At 40.9% G+C, this 19,672-nt stretch overlaps 2 protein-coding genes across 3 annotated transcripts; one reads left to right on the top strand and one right to left on the bottom strand.

Moving 5' to 3' along the window:
* Positions 1–255: 255 nt before the first annotated feature.
* Positions 256–2,210, bottom strand: stmp1 (short transmembrane mitochondrial protein 1). Its single transcript, XM_008300580.1, has 3 exons — positions 2,034–2,210; positions 1,736–1,789; positions 256–863 (listed from the first exon to the last, which is right to left on the bottom strand). Exons 1-3 carry the CDS (start codon positions 2,046–2,048, stop codon positions 792–794), a joined length of 141 nt encoding a protein of 46 aa, XP_008298802.1. The 5' UTR covers positions 2,049–2,210; the 3' UTR covers positions 256–791.
* Positions 2,211–2,348: 138 nt separating this feature from the next.
* On the top strand, positions 2,349–19,451 carry LOC103371308 (dynamin-1-like protein). 2 transcript variants are annotated; one of them, XM_008300578.1, is made up of 19 exons: positions 2,349–2,513; positions 2,962–3,103; positions 5,195–5,241; positions 5,331–5,402; positions 7,204–7,290; positions 7,686–7,848; positions 7,966–8,086; positions 8,331–8,462; positions 11,381–11,587; positions 11,788–11,908; positions 12,833–12,988; positions 13,063–13,152; positions 13,436–13,528; positions 15,116–15,169; positions 15,462–15,542; positions 16,456–16,587; positions 16,683–16,792; positions 18,342–18,501; positions 18,598–19,451. In XM_008300578.1, the coding sequence occupies exons 1-19, from the start codon at positions 2,412–2,414 to the stop codon at positions 18,652–18,654; spliced, it is 2,127 nt and encodes a 708-aa protein (XP_008298800.1). In that variant the 5' UTR covers positions 2,349–2,411; the 3' UTR covers positions 18,655–19,451. The 2 variants fall into 2 exon arrangements, with proteins under 2 accessions (XP_008298800.1, XP_008298801.1); XM_008300579.1 differs by lacking the exon at positions 15,462–15,542.
* The last annotated feature ends 221 nt before the right edge of the window (positions 19,452–19,672 follow it).

Raw genomic sequence — 19,672 nt, 5'->3', positions numbered from 1 at the left:
GCTTTGGGTGGCCAAATTCAGAGAAGAAAAAGAAGAAGAGAACAAAGCGGAAGAAGAAAAAGTAGTTCATAAAATCTGCCAAAGTGAAGAGATTTTCTCTTATAAAGGTAGAAGGGATCAGATTTAAACATCTTCCTGTGATGCCATCTAGAGGACAAGTTTAGAATAACTGCATGAGTTTAACTCCAAGAACCAGTCCAAGACTACAAAACAAAACTGTGCCAGTAAAACTACTAAATTCATGACACACAAGACTTTAAAATTCATTATTTGCGAATTTATTGTAAGCTGAATGAGTCAGAGTTGTATTTGTAGTGATACGATACAAAGTTTGGCAGTTATTGACAAGCTGGAAGCTTGTGGCGGAAAATCTTTCAATTTTGTGGAATACAATGTAACAGCAAACTATTAATATTCACTTCAGAGAACACTACACACATCTAGTGTGGAGGAAATGAATGGCATGTGCAAGTTAAAACACCACAGTGCATCTTAGAAAAGGCCAGCCGCCAGTGCCATGAACCTGGACTTAAAGTGATCCCACCGGTTTGTTATAATATTCTTTAAATCCAGTCTTTGCACAATTTATCTTATAAAAAAAATAGGCTACAATGAGAACATGCCTATAAAACTAATGGAGGAAACAAATACTGTTCCAGGCACTGTTTATATTTTCATACATATTTTACATATTCAATTCTTTTACCAAATGTGCACACATTATATCATGACCCTGTCAAATAAATAGTTTCTCTGCAAAGCTAGTCTGGTCGTGCTTGGTCCCGCTTGGCTCACTCTGGGGGCTTCTTCTTGGCCTCCACGTCTTTCTTAAATGTTTCGAATTTCTTGGCTATGTTGGGAACCTAGAAAGGAAAAACAACATTACAGATAACACAGTCTAAGAAATGTTAACGGTTTGTGTTTTATTAGATATACCCAGCTAAAGTCAGCGTAGTCCAGCTCAACTGCCCTGCAGTAAACACTTTCAACAACAAGGTTTCATATTACAATGTTTAGTCAGCTTTGAATTGGATTGTATTGGTGTCTAATATTCAGCACCTTTTTTAAACACAATTTGAACGTTACGACTCCTACGTTCAGGATTTAAATTAAAGGTGTTATACGATAGGCTATTACAAGACAAGAGTATTTATTAAATGTCCTATTTTGTGCCTCTTTTTCAGCAAATGAATGAAAGTCTCACATGTCACCAGAATGTCTTTGAATTTTTTGGGCTCAAAATACTGCAAAGATGGTCCTGTTCTAAACAGGCTGTTTCAGGGTCTGTAGCTTTGAATTCTGCTGTAAATGAGAACAACTTTCCCATAATAAAATGCAGTATTTGTGACCACAGAGTGCAGGAGAGAAGTAAACAGAACGAAACACTGCCTGAGTTCAGATTTCACTGAAGTACAATGGTCAACATGAAAACACAGTGACCCTTTCTTAATTGGTTTCAAATCGGTCTTACAGTTTCTAAAAAATTCAGAATGTCTCTCAGCTTTACAGTGTCCACTGAGCTCTGACCAGTGAGCATACAATGAAAGGTAATGAAACAACCACAACAAAACAAACAAAAGGAACCTCAAAAGCGACACTAAAATAGGCAAGTGGAGAAACTTCCAGCAACATCTGTCCAGACAATGTCGTTTTGACAGCTGTGACAGACACGTGACTTCACGAATTGGTTGAAAAAATACGTTTACAAATAAAGACAAAACTCGGACGAACTCACCTCGTAGTTTTGAGCGAGGTACATCCCCACAACATTCCCCAAGGTGAATCCAGCCTGAAAGAAAAACAAAAATGACCTCATTAAAGGCTGAGCTAACATGGATGTTTTTATTGCGTGTTAGGGCTTCATGGTGGCTGAACTTACTAGATTAAAAAAGTTTTATTGGCTAACCACAACAGTAGGCTAACACTAGCTATCTACTGACAGTTATCATTATGCTAATACGTTAGCTTCACTGGCATCTGTCAGTATCCGTACAAACGTCGATGTCACGCATGATAATGTTAGTTTAACTCACCAGAAACTGTAGCATTGTGGTATAAAGAAGTAATTAAAGCTATGCGAACCGCAAAGCAACTTAAAAAAACAGGCAGTTAGTTCAAAGTTAGAGAGAAATCAGCCGAGTTATTCGGCTAATGAAGTAGCTGTCACCAACAAATGGCATACGCATGCGCGAGAAAACTAAGCATCGCGTTATTTCCGGCTAACATGTACTGTAGTCTTTTCCATACCTGGAGCTGTTGACGGTCTCTAATGGAGAACTACATCTACCAGCACCGCCCAAGACCTCTCGGCCGTACCGCGGGTGTTGTTGCAATGGTGGTGGTGTCGGAGGGACATTGAATGACTTTGGCTCCATCACGAAAATTACCAGTTTAATTCATAAACCTCAAACATGGAGGCGCTTATTCCCGTCATAAACAAGCTCCAGGATGTGTTCAACACAGTGGGGGCGGATATTATCCAGCTGCCGCAGATTGCAGTGGTGGGGACTCAGGTAAAATGCTCTGATTGTGTGCATTTTGTGATACAACTTAGCTGCTGTCATGCTAGCTGGATAACCTTGCTTTAATAATACACATGTATGAATGAGGAGTGAAACTGAAAGGAGTTACCCAGCGGATATTGCCATTATTTCACATGTCAGAATGAAATGAAGCTTCAGAGGCCGTGTAGCTCTGCTAAAACCACACTACACGGTTTGACTGCTGCAGCTCTCATCTGCAAAGTCTGCACTGGCAGGAGCAGTGAAATCTATTTTAATCCCCTTCAATTAGTTCCATTTAAAGAGCTTCATCCACACACCAGCCTATGTTAGCTGAAACCAGGTCAGTGCTTGAAGAATTGAGGTGCAGTTACTTCATCATTGTTGCATATCAGCTGGTGTGTGCAACCACAGAGCTGATACCACTTGTTTACTCTTTATGTGCTCTTTGTGTCTCCAGAGTAGTGGAAAGAGCTCTGTGCTGGAGAGCCTGGTGGGCAGGGACCTGCTGCCTCGTGGGACCGGCATCGTAACCAGGCGACCCCTCATCCTGCAGCTGGTCCACGTAGACCCTGGAGACGCCAGGAAAATTGATGACGGCGGTAGGTGCCAACATCCACCTGATCTCAGGAGTGTTTCTGAACACTATTAAGGTGCCACTGATATGGGTTCTGCCTTTTATCCTTTCCCTGGAATGTTATTAGGCAACACAGCTCTCATATTTACACATAAAATACAGCTCTGCAATGACTGATCATTTAGTTGTCACCTATTAAAAGTCCCACATGTGCTTCTTTTCTGCAAATTAATGAAAGTCTCCTAAGTTTCCAGAGTGTGTCTTCAGCTAACAGTACTGCAGAGATGGTTCATTTTACTATGACTGGACTGGTTTTAGTCCTGTTTGTCCTTACTGTAGCTGTCCACGCCCCCTTCAGGAAGAAGACTCTCTCTTCATCTGTGACTCACAGCACAGCAGCTGACAGACATGAAAGAGTGTTTGGGACTAAGCTTTTCTATAACCTCTAACCTTCTTCTCTATGTGATAATTTGACATCAAATGTCACTGAATCCACAGCACAGCCGCTGTTTTTCTGAATAGTGAGTTTGTCAGACAATCTTGCGGCTATAAAATTAGCATTCCAGCAGTGCAGAGCAATGAAAATGAGTCAAGTGCCTGGTGGTTAACATGTAGTCTTAATGGACTACGTTTCAGTCAGTATTTGTTGTCTGACAGCAGAAACAGAAAAGTATGTAGATGAGAACAGCCCTAATGGGAGTTCAGCTTTTTTAAAATGCAGAACATGTGGGCACAGAGAGCAGAAGGGAAGCAAACAGATGTAAACACCAGCTGAGTTCAGGTTTCACTGAAGCATTACAGGTGACATGAGAACACAGTAACCCACAAGGTCTTTGTTTATTGGTCTCAAATTGATCTTGAAGTTTCCACCATCTCTAAATGTCCCTCAGTATTCAAATTTCTGCAGCACTCTGACCTGGTTGGTCACATGTTGGCCACATTAGCCTAGCAGCCAACCAACCTATTAACAATAAAGATGCTCCTATTGTTGTGGTGACATCCCCTCAATAATATAAGTCATCCACGACATCTTCAGTTCTTCAGATGCTGGGAGTGCATGAAGACTCTTGTGTTCACTCTTGCAGCCAACAGCCAATCACTTTGCTCTTTGCTGAAACGTTTGAACAGAAGCAGCTCTAGAAAGCAAATGAACCTGATGGACTAAGAAGCAGCTGCTCATTCTGAATGGGTCATGTTTAAGCAGCAAGCAGTGAAGGAGGATTTTACAAAAAGTTTGAATACAAGACCACTAATTCCTCAGTTGGTACGTAGTATTTTAGTAAAATTAATACTGCCTTGAAGCTTGAAGTAAATGTCTTCATACCTTAACAGCTTTTACTTGACACCTCCAAGATTATAATGACCACAAAACATAGTAATGGAGGATTTTCACCATATGGGACCTTTAAATTAAGCGTTAAGTATTTTGATAATTGCTCAATCGGTTTGAGTAACTTTTTAAAAATTGTAGCTTCTTAAATTTGAGTATTCTCTGGTTTCTTTACTCCTCCATTACAGTGAACTGAATATTTATGTGTTGTGGATAAAACAAGAAACTGGAGGAAGTCATCTGAAGCTTTGGGAAACATTTAGTGACAATTTTCATCTTTTTTCTGACATTTTTAGACCAAACAACTAATTTAAAAACTATGATTCTAATAGTTATTTGCAGCCCTACTATTGAAAACCTGAGTTATGACACAGGGACCTATATTGAGGGAATACATCCGTCATTTCTGGTGTGTAATATAAAAACAGTCTTCATATAATTTCCCGACAAGCACCAGTTTTAAAGCTCTGTCTGTCACTGTCTTTGCAGATGCCCTGCTGTGATAAAACTGTGCTTCACAAAGGTGCACTGTACACGTGTCTTTCATTTCATAACCTGCTTTAGCTTCTTCTAGCCGCCTGCTCCTCCTCCTCCTCCTCACCTGTGATTCCAGCTGCTTTAATTCAGCACACCAGTAGCTGTCAGCTGTCAGGCATCGATCCTCATGTTAGCCGTGCTTGTTTAGCCTCCTGAGCAGTTTCTCTTAAGACGTAATAATGAACTCTGTGTTTTGAGGATGCTGAGTTGTAACTGTGTTTTTATTATTATTATTATTATGGTTCGCAGGTAGAGAAGGTGAAGAGTGGGGAAAGTTTCTACACACGAAGAACAAGGTATGAATCTGTACGATGCTGAAACATTTAATTGATTCTCTTCACCGGCGCTTGTTGTGATGCTTTTGCTGCTTTTTTTCTTTTTGCAGATCTACACAGATTTTGATGAAATCAGGCAAGAAATTGAAAATGAAACGGAGCGAGTATCGGGGAATAATAAGGTGAGAAAGAGGTGGAGGATGGAGGAGGTGTGCTTGTGTGTTTTCTCAAGCCAGTTACCTTTAATTTTGTTAGCTGTCTTAAGGATATTATGAAGAATGTGTGGGATAGATGGTTGGATTTGGTTTGATGAAACAGGGCTAGAAGAAATCTGAAGTGATGATAAGATCTAGAACAACACAAACACATTCAAAGCGACATATATATATATATATATATCGAAAAACAGTGCGTGGAAATGTGTTTCTGCAAATTCTCGGCCAGCAGCAGGCGAACCGAGGATTAGCTGTTAACACGTAGAGAATTAAAATAATCCAGATGCAATAAGATGAAGGCAAACACAACTTTTCCCTCCAATTCTGAGGAAGCGAGTCAGGGCTCAGATGTTGCCCTGAGCTGAGGAAAGTGGATTTCACAGCAGAGCTTATGCGTTTAGCAAATTGGAGGCCACGGTGGAAAATCACAACATTTTGTGGCGTGTAGTTTAAGGTCACTGCATCCGGAGGGGTTTGGAGATGCTTCTGGAACGCTGACTAGAGGGCAGACGAGGAAACTTGCTCCTTTTTACCTTTTTACCAAACTTTGGGTTATTGACATGACACGAGGATCAACCTCTGTTACCTCGTTTCTCAGGTTGTACATTCCTCTCCTCGTATCCTGAGATGTTAGTGAAGTAGGAAAGGAAGCGACATGAGTACAGAGGTGTTGAGGCAACAAGGATTTAACAAAATGAGACTTTCTGGTTCTTTCATTGAGAAATGAAACTACATTCAAGATGGTCACAGGCAGCAGGACGGAGGAGGCTCAGAGGAGAGAAATGAGAAGAGCTCTTATTAGCTTGTTGAGAGTTTAGAGCTGCTGCATAACAAAGACGCTGATGCTGAATCAATATTTTAACCAGCAATGTTTCTTTATAACTTCAATTCATTTGCACAAATGTTTCAGTGCAGTATCACGACATCATTTTTGCGTCATGATGTCGGTAGTTTTTGGTTGCAGTCATTCTTCAGACGCAGTAAACGCTATAATTTAAAACAATACTGGCAGCAGCAAAACTTTGTTTAGGGTTAAAGTTTCCAAAGATCCGAGGCTTAAAAAGTAAGTGATCACAGACCTCATAGATGGTTTGTACAACACTTTGCTTCTCTCCTGCTCTCTGTGCTCACACATGCTGGATTATAACACAGCCAAATTCACAACAAAGCTGTTTTCATTTTCTGTTTCTGTTGTCGAGTGTAAATCAGTGACTGAAGCAGCCGTTCATTAAGACGACATGTTAACCAGCAGTCACTTTCAACCTTTATTTTTTTTTTTGTTTAACTCTACAGTTTTGCACTTAAATATGGAAAACGTTCTTTACATTTTGTACTGTGCTGCTTTATACACTGGCTTAGAAATTGCAAAAATAAGATGAGCTTAATTGAAATGGAGTCATTTAGTCATTTAGATTTCTTGACTAATCTGATTAACCGAAAAGTCATTTACAAACACGTACGGATGCTCTGAAGGTATTTCCAGGAGCCTAAATGTCTGTTCGAAAACAAAAATCCATCTTGCACAGTAAAAAAAAAAAAAGAATTTTTAACCCGCTTTGTTTCCGAATACAAACAAAAATGGCTGCCAGTGGCTACCTGAACAGTCACAATAAACACAAATCTAGTTTCATTATCCACCGCACAGACGAGCAGCAGGAGAAAACAAACAACCGGAGAACAGTTGTCTGTATTTTCTACATGTTGTGTAAAGCAGCGCTCAGCTGCTAAATCCACAGTAGACGTTGATTCTCTCCTCGTCCCTCTGCAGGGGATCAGCGATGAACCCATTCATCTGAAGATATTTTCTCCTCATGTTGTCAACCTCACGCTGGTGGATCTGCCAGGAATCACTAAGGTAACACATGCTCTACTTCCAGCTCCCCCAAAACATCGCTTTGATCATCAGACACCCTTGAGGGAGGGAAATTTATTTCTTAAAACTTACTCATTAAAAAAAAAAAAGCACTTAAAAACTAAGATTTACCAGATATGCCCGGTCAGCGGTGTTAATTTCCCAGTCTGGCCGATGCTTCTGAGTATTTCATATTTGTAGACGACGGGGAATTAATGTCTTGTCTTGATGTTTCCACACCGTGTGCTGTCAAAGCCCAAGTGAGCGCCGGCTTTGATTCCAGCCTCATTAGTTCGTCCCCTCTGGTTGAACATGTGTTAATTTGAGAAATCCCTCCGCTTTCGTGTCTAATGAATAAAACTGTGTCTTCTCCTTTTAATTGGTATTGTTCCCTTCAGGTGCCCGTGGGTGATCAGCCTAAGGACATCGAGGTGCAGATAAGAGATCTAATCCTGAAGCACATCTCCAATCCCAACTGCATTATCCTGGCTGTCACGGCCGCTAACACAGACATGGCGACCTCGGAGGCCCTGAAGGTGGCCCGCGAGGTCGACCCCGACGGTACGAAAAGCTGCTTCCAAACCCATTGCGATAATCAGGTTTTCTTTAATGCGATTCAACCTTTATCGGCAGACGTTAGTGGGCTGTTAGTGACCTTTTTGTGAATGAATCCGTCAGGCCGGAGGACGCTGGCCGTGGTGACCAAGCTGGACCTGATGGACGCCGGTACCGACGCCATGGATGTTCTGATGGGCCGAGTCATCCCCGTCAAACTGGGCCTCATCGGAGTCGTCAACAGGTCTCACAAACGATACTGAATCCGCTCCTCCTCCTCCTCCTAATGGAGCGTTTAACATTAGAGACAAGTGGCTCTAATGTGGACGAGATGAGCATCAATGTTTAATGCGGCATACATCAGTGTTTATTGCTTTTATTCTTCATCACTGGAATCACATTGAAGGATGAGATTTAATAAAAACCTTGCAGCTGTAATCGTGCAGTTTGCTTGTGTGCACATCACTCACCATTATTTTGCGTTTTAGGAGCCAGTTGGACATCAACAACAAGAAGTCTGTGGCCGATGCGATCCGCGACGAACACGGTTTCCTGCAGAAGAAATACCCGTCTCTCGCCAACAGAAACGGAACCAAATACCTGGCCAGAACCCTGAACAGGTAAACAGCCAGTTCTAGACTGACATTAAGTTTTTTCTTTTGCTCCTGTTGCATTTTTACTCACTGTGGCCTCATTTGTCACTGCAATATAAAGTCCTGCACCTCTATGGAAACAGCACAACCATGACTAGAAGTAGAGAGACCTCAAAAATGTCTAATGTGCACTAAAACACATTTAGAATGCTGTGAATGCAAAGCAGAAACAGATAAAAGCTGAATTTCCAGTGTTAATACAACCCACAGGTGTTGGTAATACTGGAAAAAAAGTGGCTTCACATCCTGCAGGTGTTTTACTTCTTCCATATTTACTTTGTTTCCACATCTGCTTTGTATAAACACTGCCTGCAGTTCAGCTGAATCCTATCAGAGTTTTTGTCACGTCCGTTGCTTGCAGCTGAGCCACTTTTCAGTTGCACTAAGGAGAGCAGAATTTTTAGTTTTAGTTTAGTTAGAGAAAAGGTTTTTGGGGTTTTTTTGTGGCAAATTTTTAAATGAGACGCACACAATTTTGATGAACTATGTTAGTTTTAAGGTCAGATTTGGTTCTGACTGGACTGAAGGGGACACGTGATGAGTTCAAGGACTGTAGTAAAGTTGAAAATCTCACAACTCTTCCTGTTTTTAGATTCTGGTAGGTGCATGCTGTTGGATTTTGTGATTCAAAAGATTAAAAGACAGAAACTTAACATGTTAAAAAATGCGTTTTCACCACGTCTACAAACTGTTTCTGTTTGAATCTCTTCAGCTCCTTTCTGACATGTGCTCCTTCTCGTTAATCTGACAACTTAATTTTTGAGCTTTATGTGTGAATGGGTGCTGTGGTCAGTTTTGCAAAGGCTGAACAAGTAACGTACAGTAGTTTTCTCCACATTTTAAGGTATCGCATTGGGAAAGTTTAGCAGAAACAGCACATTTAAAATAACTTCACAGTTATCTGAGCTTGTAGTTTTTGACTTTTTTGAAAGGGTTATTGGATATAATGGGAGATCAAAATGCCCTTTTTCAAATAAGCTCTGAAAGTGAACGTTTCACTCACATGACTAATCAGCTCCTCGGCTCATTATCAACTGTTTTTGTTGTCTTCGCCTCCGGACAGCATGAAGCACGGTCAGTGACAGAAAAAAGAATGAATGCAACTATTCCTGAAGATGTTTTTCCTCTATTTTTCTCTCGTAGATAACCAAAGTTGTTTGTTTCTTGTTCTTTGAGAAGCCTCATTTATTTGCTCCAAAGCAGTTGATGGAAACAAGCCTAATTCACGTTTTTCCATTTCTTTGTTTCTTTGTTTTTTGGTAACATTTCAAGAGTTCTCTTCAAATTTGCTTCACAATTATATGGAAATACGACACAAGTCTGAACGTCGTGCCGTCACATGAACAGGTATCGATGGGTGACGTGGTTTGTCAGTTACCTTAATGAGATCGTGTTCTATGTGTAGTTATGGGAACACGTCCATGTGCACAAACATTAGGCTGAAACCGAATAATCTGAAAAAATCACAATGAAAAATAATTAATGACAGAAAAAATATTTAGTAGACATCAAAATTTGACAGTAAAATAAAAATACTCCGACAGCTTTTATGGCGCTCAGGACTCGATGTGAGGACGGCCGCTGCCTAACTAATAATTTTACTGCAGCTTGTAAACTGTGACTCTGTTGACAAAGCACACAGAGATATTTGATCCTGACCAACTCCGTCCATTATGTTGATAAGTGTTGTGTTAGCTTAGGTGTTGTAGCTCCTTGAACGTTGATGTGCTGTTGAATCTCCTGCATACGACAAACATATTGTGCGTAACATGGTTCTCGACATCACTGGGGGTGTCTGCATTGTGGGTATGAATGAGTGAAGCCTTAAGGAAAATTTATGTAAAAGATAAAATACGTCTGAATGACAGAATGCCGTCATTTTAACAGATTGAAGCAGAAATGTTCAATCTGGAAAGAAAACATTGAAACCAGATCAGGATTTTTGATGGTAAACACTGAGGAGTAGAAACCAGAGTTAGAACTGTCATCAAAAATTAGTTTTTGTCATTTTCAGACGTAAAATAGGAGTTAATTAACTGAATGGTTCTGCAGCTCACTGGTGTGCTGAATGCTTTCAGTACGTAGTGTTCCCTTTGTGCACCTCTGATGTTATATCTAAAAAATTGCCAAAATTACACATTTTGTCACAGCTGTAAAGTATAAAAACAGAAAAAAATGTCAGATTTTCAACTTTTCAGCAGTCTTTGAACTATACATCTGTGATGTGACGTTCCATTGAAAATATTAGTCTCAGTTTAGAATTTATTTTACGTCTCATTGAAAAATTGGCCAAAAATAAATAGTTTATTTCTGTTAATCACAAAAAATTTTGTGCTCCTCAAAACACCCATGAAGCCATGAGTGACTCTGCTGTGACCAACAGTCATGTGACAAAACAATTCAGACTTTTTAGCTGTTGTAAATGTTAATTTCCAGTTTTTTTCAATTTTTGTAAGTAAAATGATCAAAGTGTTATCAAAGATGTTCAACCTGCCCTTTTTCTTTCTTATGGTTTATGACATTAAAACTGTATCATGCTGCACAGAAGACCCCTTTGAGTTCTCTCTACTGCTAGTCGTGGTTGTGCTGCTTCTATAGAGGTGCAGGACTCTATATTGCAGTGAAAAATGAGTCCACAGTGAGTAAAAATGAGCAAAAAAAAGGTCTAAAAATGCTTGAGGTTTATGTATTTTAGTGCAGCGAATGTACAAAGACGCACCACAGACACAAACACATTGATGTTACCAGCACACATGACATTATGTCACCGTCGGCCTGCTGAATGTCAGAAGCAGCTCTGACATTAATAGCAGCCATCAGAGGATCTTGCTATTGTGTGTCATTTTTAAAACATCCCACTCTGCCCTTTGCTGCTATAATGTCAGGCTACTGATGCATCACATCCGAGACTGTCTCCCCGAGCTCAAGACACGGATCAACGTCCTGGCAGCTCAGTACCAGTCCCTGCTCAGCAGCTACGGCGAGCCCGTGGAGGACCAAAGTGCCACCCTGCTCCAGCTCATCACCAAGTTCGCCACAGAATACTGCAACACCATCGAGGGCACGGCCAAGTACATCGAGACGGCAGAACTGTGAGTAGCAGCTCGGCCACATGGTGATGCTGTTGATCCAGCGCAGCCGCAATGAGCAAAACAACTGCATTGGTTTCATCATTTAATATGATACAACTTGTAAGTTGAGGCACGCACAGCCTTGGTGAAGGAAGAGCTGACAGGAGCGGAGGCCACGGGGTTCACATCACAGCTAATATCCCCCTGCTGCTATTTTTCAGGTGCGGTGGAGCCAGAATTTGCTACATATTCCACGAGACTTTTGGCAGAACATTGGAGTCTGTGGATCCTCTGGGAGGACTCAGCACCATAGATATCCTAACAGCCATAAGGAACGCAACCGTGAGTGCAGCTGCATTCTCTTATTAATGTGACATCGTTAGTGTCACTGCAGCTTCTCCTGACACCTGAACCCTCCCCAAACCCCAAACAGCTTCTGGACCATTTTCTGTCACATTTCTTTTTTTTTTTTACAGCAGTATAAAATCCTGCATGTTTAAAGGAAGGAGCAGCACAACCATGATTTGAAGCAGAGAGAACTTAAAGATGTATTCTGTCTAGTATAATGTATTGATAATGTCAGAAATCCTATAAAAAAAAAAAGAAGAAAAAAGTTGAATGTTTTTTTTTAATTTGAAAAAAAAAATTAAAAACCTGGAATCAACTTGTACACATTTTTTTCTAAGTGTCCACAGTTGTTATCAGCACTGTAAATATGTCACTACTTACATTTTAAGTTTATTTCCATATTCATATCTGTGTTTAAGCTGCAGTTAAGCTAAAAAGTCTGAATTTTTGTCATGCGACTGTTGGTCACAGTTGAGTCATGAATAGCTTCACAGTTGCAACGGGAAACACAAAATTATTTAGTTTTTACAGAATCGAGTTACTGCAAACTGTTTATTTTGGCAATTTTCTAAATAAAACATGTAGAATTAAGTGATTTTTACTGAAATATTACAATTTTAGGCTTAGATTTGTGACAGTTTTCCAACTGAACTGCATGATTAGCTCCAGGAAAATCTAATTCTGGCTGTTTTTGCAGTTTCTGACTGAGAAATGATTGCTTTTTTTTTTTTTTTTTTAAATAACATGCCTCTTAAACTCTGGCCAGTTTGGGGTTTAGAGGGTGAACTCCATCTATAGTAAACCAATAAACCCACGACTTTCTCTGTCACTTGCAGCTTATTCCAAGTCCTTTGTTGTCATCGTCCATGTTTCCCTTTGTCACTGCTAACCTGTAGCTCCTTCCTCTTCCTGTTTTAGGGCCCTCGTCCGTCCCTTTTCGTGCCTGAGGTTTCCTTCGAGCTGCTGGTGAAGAAGCAGGTGAAACGCCTGGAGGAGCCCAGTTTGCGCTGCGTGGAGCTGGTCCATGAGGAGATGCAGAGGATCATCCAGCACTGCAGCAACTACAGCACACAGGTAGCCGACGCGCCACATGGATTCTTCTTTCCCTACCGTGCATGCGTTTACATTTATGTCGCTTTGTCTTGCAGGAGCTGCAGAGATTCCCGAAGCTACACGAGGCCATCGTAGAAGTGGTCACGTCCCTCCTGAGGAAGAGGCTGCCCATCACCAACGAGATGGTAGTGACGCGTTCACTTCTCTTTCCATGTGTGCTGTTGTCTTTGAGGTAGTCTGACTAACCAGGTGTAGATTTGGAGGTCAAAACAATTCCTCCATCACTATTTTGCTGGGGCACCATCTCTACATCCTGGGCTCAGCACCGCCCGAGACCACTGTGACTGTTTTAAAGAGATACAAACATGCCAGATCATTTTCTAGAGAATGCTCTGACTTTGTGACTATGTTTCAGTGACAATTTGAATCTGTTTCCATCTCTGACGCTGTCTTCTATTCTTGTCACAGGTCCATAACCTGGTTGCTATTGAGCTGGCCTACATCAACACTAAGCATCCAGACTTTGCAGACGCCTGTGGAGTCATGAATAATAACATCGAGGTCTGTAATCACAGCAAAACACTGAGAATAATAAAAAGAGGCACAAACCTGATTGTTTGTTTATGTATATTACAATATACACCGATCTGCCACAGCATTAGAACCACTAACTGGTGAATGAATAAAACTCATTATCTTTCTGTCTTATCTTTGTAGAAAACATCAAGTTTTAAAATAGGTTCTATGAATACTGGTTTACCATTCACACATTTAGGTAGAAAATATAAGAGTCTAATATTTAAACAAAACTGTGTTCAAGTTGCCGAAATTCAGTCATTTTTAAAATCAAAACTGTATCAATAAAATTCAGGCACCAAAAGTCACAGCTAAAATTTAAAACTTGAATATTCCGGTTATTTAATTCTTTCTCTTGTATTTGAGGCTGATTACACACTTGAATCATGACCTGATGATCTTTTAAACTAGATTTTTTCATCTTTTGTTTGCGTGTCAGAAGTTCACCACTCCAGTCTGAGCAGCCTTTTCTTTAACCTTCTGATAATCCAGTCAGCAGGTTGTCTTTCAAAAAAAAAACAAAAAAAAAACCTGCCAAAACTGCACCATTTATCAGAGCCAGAAACGGTGGTCCTTGAACTCCTCATCTATGACGGGCCATTTCATTGGAAAACTAAACAAATCTAAGTTTAAAATCATGATATTTCCTCAAAATGACTTCATTCCATGTCCATTTTTTTTTAAATGGCAAAAATAAATCCTTTGGTATGACCACATTCTGTAAAAAACTAAAAAACTGAAACCATAAAACAGCGACCAAGAGTCATGTACGACAATTCAGGGACTTTTCGGCTGAACTGCAGCCACAGAGCAGGTAGGAGACGAAAATAGAATTAGAAATGTGAATTGTAAAATGTCTTTAGTATGCAGATTTTTATCCAGTATTTGTTACCTGTAGGCACTTGGAAAAATGTTGTACATGTTCATTCCAGGTTTTTTCATTTTTGTAAAATAGATAATCAAAGAAAATCAAGTTTTGTTGTTTCTTTTTTATAACGATTTTTGACATGATAACTTTATAATACTGCACAGAAGACATTTGAGAGTTTTCTGTCATGGTTGTGTTGTTTCCATAGAGGTGCAGGACTTTACTTTGTAGTGAAACATGAACCCACAGTGTTACAAAATGTGACGGGAGCAAAACAAAACAAAAAAAAAGGCCAAGAAGAGCTTAAAGTTCAGTGGGTTTAACTTACATGCAGCGTTTCTAGTATTGTACATTTTATGTGAGTTACTATGAATTTGTAATTAATGAAGGGAATAATTAGCTTGTCATTCAAGTCTATTAAAGACTGTTAATGTGACTTTTATAGTGTATATTATGATTAATAATTCTATGTAGTGAAATGTGTGTTTAATCAGTACAAAGGTTGGTTTTCTTTGAAAGGTGGATTTTCCTGGTAATTGTCTGACACGTGTGGGTGTTTGTCAGACGTCAAGATTCAAGCAAAGTGCAACGTGACTGTTCTCAAGACTGTGCTCTAACAATAAGATATAAAAAAAAACAGTAGAAAATTAGAAAAAAAGTTTCAATGTAATAAATAATAATCCGTGTGGTTTGTGTGTTTGCAGGAGCAGAGGAGAAACCGGATGAGAGAGCTGCCCGCTGCAGTGCCCAGAGATAAGGTAAACCAGATAAACGTCTTTTAAAATGTAATAAACAGCAGCTCGTGTTCTAATATCTGCTTGCACTATAAGGAGGTCTTGTGTAACGTTAATCACTCATAGCGCCGCAGGATGAGGATCTGTGAACCGAATGCTTCGGATAGTTTCCATCCAGGAATTTTATCCCACATCTCCTCTCTCAGAAAGTCCTCCTCTCTTTTCCCCCCTTTGACTTGCGACTGCCAGCCTCCTTTTTCTTCTGTCTTTTTCACATTTCTTCTCTCCCCCATGCCTGCTCTCATATTCCTGCTAGTCTGCTGGCAAAGGCCCGGCCGGCCCAACTGTGGTTTCTGGCGAGCCCCCTGCGTCTGGAGCAGACATGGACAGTGCCAAGGTGGGCACATAGGCAGCTCTGAGCCTGGCTGGCTGTGGGGGCTGCTGGTGGGGGATGGATGGATGGATGGATGGATGGATGGATGGATGGATGAGCATGGGGCTGCTGGCATGCACTCTGGTCTTCCTGTGCTGATGCAGTGCTCTTGTTTTGCTCTCCCTCAGCCTGTGTGGACTCGCACTAACAACTGTTGTGTTTTCCTCAGTCTGTTTTACCCAAAGTTTGTCTCTCAGAGCAACCTCTCCTCTCCTTCTCGCTCCTGTTCCAGCCTCTTAACACTCTGGACGCTTTTGACTTTTGCGCTCAGATTCTAGGACTTGTGAGATCTGACCTCTGTGCATCATCTAGAAACTCTTATTTTTTTAAGCCACACTAGCAGCGTGGCTACTGACTTTGGCGATCCCTTGATTTTCCCTTTTTATTTTTTAGTAAATTTATTGCCTGTTCGCTGCTGTTAGCTGAATTGTAGCAACTCTAAAATCGCCCAGCTGATTATCGTGCATCAGCCTCATGTGTACTTTCTATTTAATGCTAATTAGCAAATGTTTGCATGCTCAGGCAAGACAGTAAACATTAAAATGTCATTATGCATACTGTAAGTTAGCATGCAGATGTGAGCATTTAGCTCTAAGCAGACTTAAATACATCCTTGCAGAGCTGCGATCGTGGCCGCAGACTCGAGTCATGTTTTCTCTTTAACTGGAGCACAGAGACATTAAATTATGCACATGGCTGCACCTCAGGTTTCTAGAATCTCTTTTTATGGTCGTGCCTGTTCGACTTGTGTTTGCAAATGCACATGAATCAGTCAACGTTTTTATGCCACATGCCCTAACCGTCCTCTCCCCGCTGAACCCTGATGCTGAGCAGCCGTTCACACACGTTAGCGGCCTGGTTGTTTTTCTGTCTTCAGGCTCCAGCAGCAGGGCCGCAGGCTGAGCAGGACGGCACCGGGAGCTGGAGGGGGATGCTGAAGAAAGGCGAGGACGCCCCAGGCTCTGGACCCGGGAGCCCCCTTAAAGGAGCTGTCAACCTGCTTGATGTGGTAACTGAACCTGCCGGCTCACCCCGTTAATGAGGTTACAGTAGTTCTTGAGTTAACGACTGATTAAAGCGTCGCCCTCTTGTTTCCCCCTCCAGCCTGTTCCCGTTGCCAGGAAGCTGTCATCACGTGAGCAGCGGGACTGCGAGGTCATCGAACGCCTCATCAAGTCCTACTTCCTCATCGTCCGCAAGAACATCCAGGACAGGTAGGCTCATCTTTCTCCTCTGGAAGGTTTGGGGGTTTATTTTTAATTGTCAAAAAGTCCATTAACACTATAAAGATGGTTTTAAAATGCATTTATTCTTTTCAAAAAATCATCAAAATTAAAGCATTTATCGGAGCCAGAAACTGAGAACAAGAAGAATTGTTGAGGTTTTCATCTTTCTAACGGTCCTTAAACTACTCATCGGTCATCTAAGCTAAGCTTTAAATTGTAATATTTCATCAACATTGCTTTTTTTTTTTTTTTAAACCATTTGCACTAAAAAGATTTTTGGAATTATTTTTAAAAAGTATGTGCTCCTCTTTATACCTTTGAAGTCATTCATGATTGAAGTCTAAATAGTCAAATATCTGTCGTATATAGAGTCACTGTTTTTTCGGTGACACCTGTGAGAACTTTAGAAAGTGTTGTACGTGTTAATTCAACGGCTTTGCAAAACAAATGATAAAAGAAATTAAACTTTTTCTGATTTTCTGAGCATTTTAATTGTGCTAAACTGCACAGAATACATTATTGAGCTCTCTTGACTTCCAGCCATGGTTGTGCGAGAGGTGCAAGACTTCATATTGCAGTAAAAAATTAGACAGAGACAAAAAAGACCAAAAAAAAGTAGTATTTGCAGTATATTACATTTTCTAACCTGGTTGTTTCATGCTGACATGATAGCAACACTGTGCACCTCCCGTTATTCATATGAATTCTGCTAGTAGAACTCTATCAACTGGTGATCAGAGTAAATGGGGGAATATAACACAGACAAGCTCGTCTACTGTTTTGCTATTGAGCTGTAAAGTTTCTGTTTGCAAAGTTGACATGTTAACCATCTATTTGGACAAAATGCAGACACACTAATGACCCCTTCAACACTGTGTCAGTTAGTTTGTAGCCAACTCTGAGTAAATATTCAGTAAATGTAAAAAACAGTTAAACCTCCAACATTCAAAGTTGATCAAATGCTGTTCCTCCTGCCGCCAAAAATAATGGATTAATGGAAAACTACTGATGATGACTGATTGTCCAACCAGCCAGAATTTAGTTGGATGAGAGAACACTGACCAATCACTTGACCTGAAGACTACAGCTCCAGAAAACAGTCCCCAACCAACATTATTTATTCTTATCTATGCAGCTCTTTTAGAATATTGAGCCTTTTAAAAACATCCAGTTGTGTATCTGTGGCCTGTTCTTAGAGATTGAAGAGTTGGACAGCACCAACATGGACTGTCACATTGGATTCTAATGAACAACAAAAAGAACACTTCTAGCCTTTAAAATGCATCTCGTTGCTCTTGAACATATTCTCCCAGTGGGGTTGTTGGAGTGTCAGGCTCCTCAGGGCTCAGTAGGGTTAAATATCTTCTATTTAGCTCCTACTTAAACAGCTCAGTACTTCGGCAGGCAGCGGCCACCTGGTGAGTCCGACTCGAGCCCCTCCATCTGGGAAGCGACGCAGTCACCAGGCCATCTTGCCGCCTTGTTCTAAACCATCTGTTCGGTCTGTTTCCTCTCTCTCTCTCTCTCCGTGCTGCAGTGTGCCAAAGGCAGTGATGCACTTCCTGGTCAACCATGTGAAGGACAGCCTCCAGAGCGAGCTTGTCGGCCAGCTGTATAAATCTGGCCTCCTCAATGATCTGCTGACCGAGTCGGAGGATATGGCCCAGCGGCGCAAGGAGGCTGCCGACATGCTACAGGTAACAGGCTCCCACCTGGTGGTTCTCCCTGGTGGTTTTCAAGTGCCTTTGTCAGCCATTTTAATGTGTTTTTTTTTTTTTTTCTTGTGTCTACAGGCGTTGCAGAAAGCCAGTCAAGTGATCGCTGAGATCAGGGAAACGCATCTGTGGTGAACAATAAACCTGATCCGTCATCTCCTCATCATGCCTCAAGGACCGACGCTCCGTGCACTCATCATGTCTGAAGTTTTGGATTCACAACCATGAACATGATCCATACTCCAATGTGCAGTAGGTACCATATCAGCTTACAAGCTACCTGAAAGAAATGTAAGTCAGTTGATTTGAAACGCTCGGTGTTGTTGTCTGGCGTTCATTAAAAATGCACTGCCTCTGTTTGCTAGTATTCAAGGTGAGGTTTTTAGACGCTCTAGTTGCCACCCACGGCTCCGGCAAGAATCGAGAGTGCAGCCAAAGGCAAAGTACTTTTCATTTTTTTGACAGACTGTGGTTGACCAGTATGGAAATGGACTTTTGTGTGAAGTGGGAATCAAAGTTTTTGATGACATTTTGGCAGCTCTGCAAAGCATTCTGAAAAATGTTTTGGCTTCAGGGTATGTATGAGAAAAAAAAAAATCTAAATTATTCAGCCCCGCATTTGCAACTGTTTCATTTAGGAATAGCTGTCATGTGTCAGAAAACCTCCATCACTGTCATTTTTTTTTTTTTTGCACTATTGTCACCACACTGTACTGTATAGCAAGTCCATTATCCTGACACTGTATTGCCATCAGAGTCATTATTTATTAATGTGTTATGTAAATGTGTGGATAATGTCATGAGCACTACTGCAGCAAATCATTTAATTAAGTTTACACATTGCTGCCTACATGTGAAATTTATGGTGCACTGTGGTTCTGTGTATGGTTCCCAAAAGAATGAATAAACAGAGGTATTTTATTGCCACTTAATGGGTTTGGATTCATGTGTTGGGAGAGCGGGGATTAAGAGCTGCGAGTTTCTACGACGATATAATTCAAAATCAAAACACTCAAGCAGGTTGGAATCGTGTCAGAAAAGCACAACTCTTTATTTCTGTCTGGTTGCGGCAGCTTCGACGAACACACAGCAGCGTCTTTGTTCAAGTGTGGACTCGTGTCATCGAATTCAACTCCGCCGCTCGCGTTCAGAC

The sequence above is a fragment of the Stegastes partitus genome, unplaced genomic scaffold, assembly GCF_000690725.1.
Source record: "Stegastes partitus isolate 25-593 unplaced genomic scaffold, Stegastes_partitus-1.0.2 Scaffold1562, whole genome shotgun sequence".
NCBI classification, from domain to species: domain Eukaryota; kingdom Metazoa; phylum Chordata; class Actinopteri; family Pomacentridae; genus Stegastes; species Stegastes partitus.
Note: the sequence above shows the minus strand (reverse complement) of the source record. Positions and strands in the feature narration are given on the sequence as shown.

Bases quoted from the DNA above. Each gene is read 5' to 3' on its own strand.
- LOC103371308 (XM_008300578.1), top strand. From the start codon at position 2,412: ATGGAGGCGCTTATTCCCGTCATAAACAAGCTCCAGGATGTGTTCAAC. The intron at 7,849-7,965 runs GTACGAAAAGCT...TGAATCCGTCAG, and splicing joins CCGCGAGGTCGACCCCGACG to GCCGGAGGACGCTGGCCGTG. The intron at 15,170-15,461 runs GTAAACCAGATA...TATTCCTGCTAG, and splicing joins CTGCAGTGCCCAGAGATAAG to TCTGCTGGCAAAGGCCCGGC.
- stmp1 (XM_008300580.1), bottom strand. The intron at 864-1,735 runs GTGAGTTCGTCC...TTTCCTTTCTAG, and splicing joins ACCTCGCTCAAAACTACGAG to GTTCCCAACATAGCCAAGAA.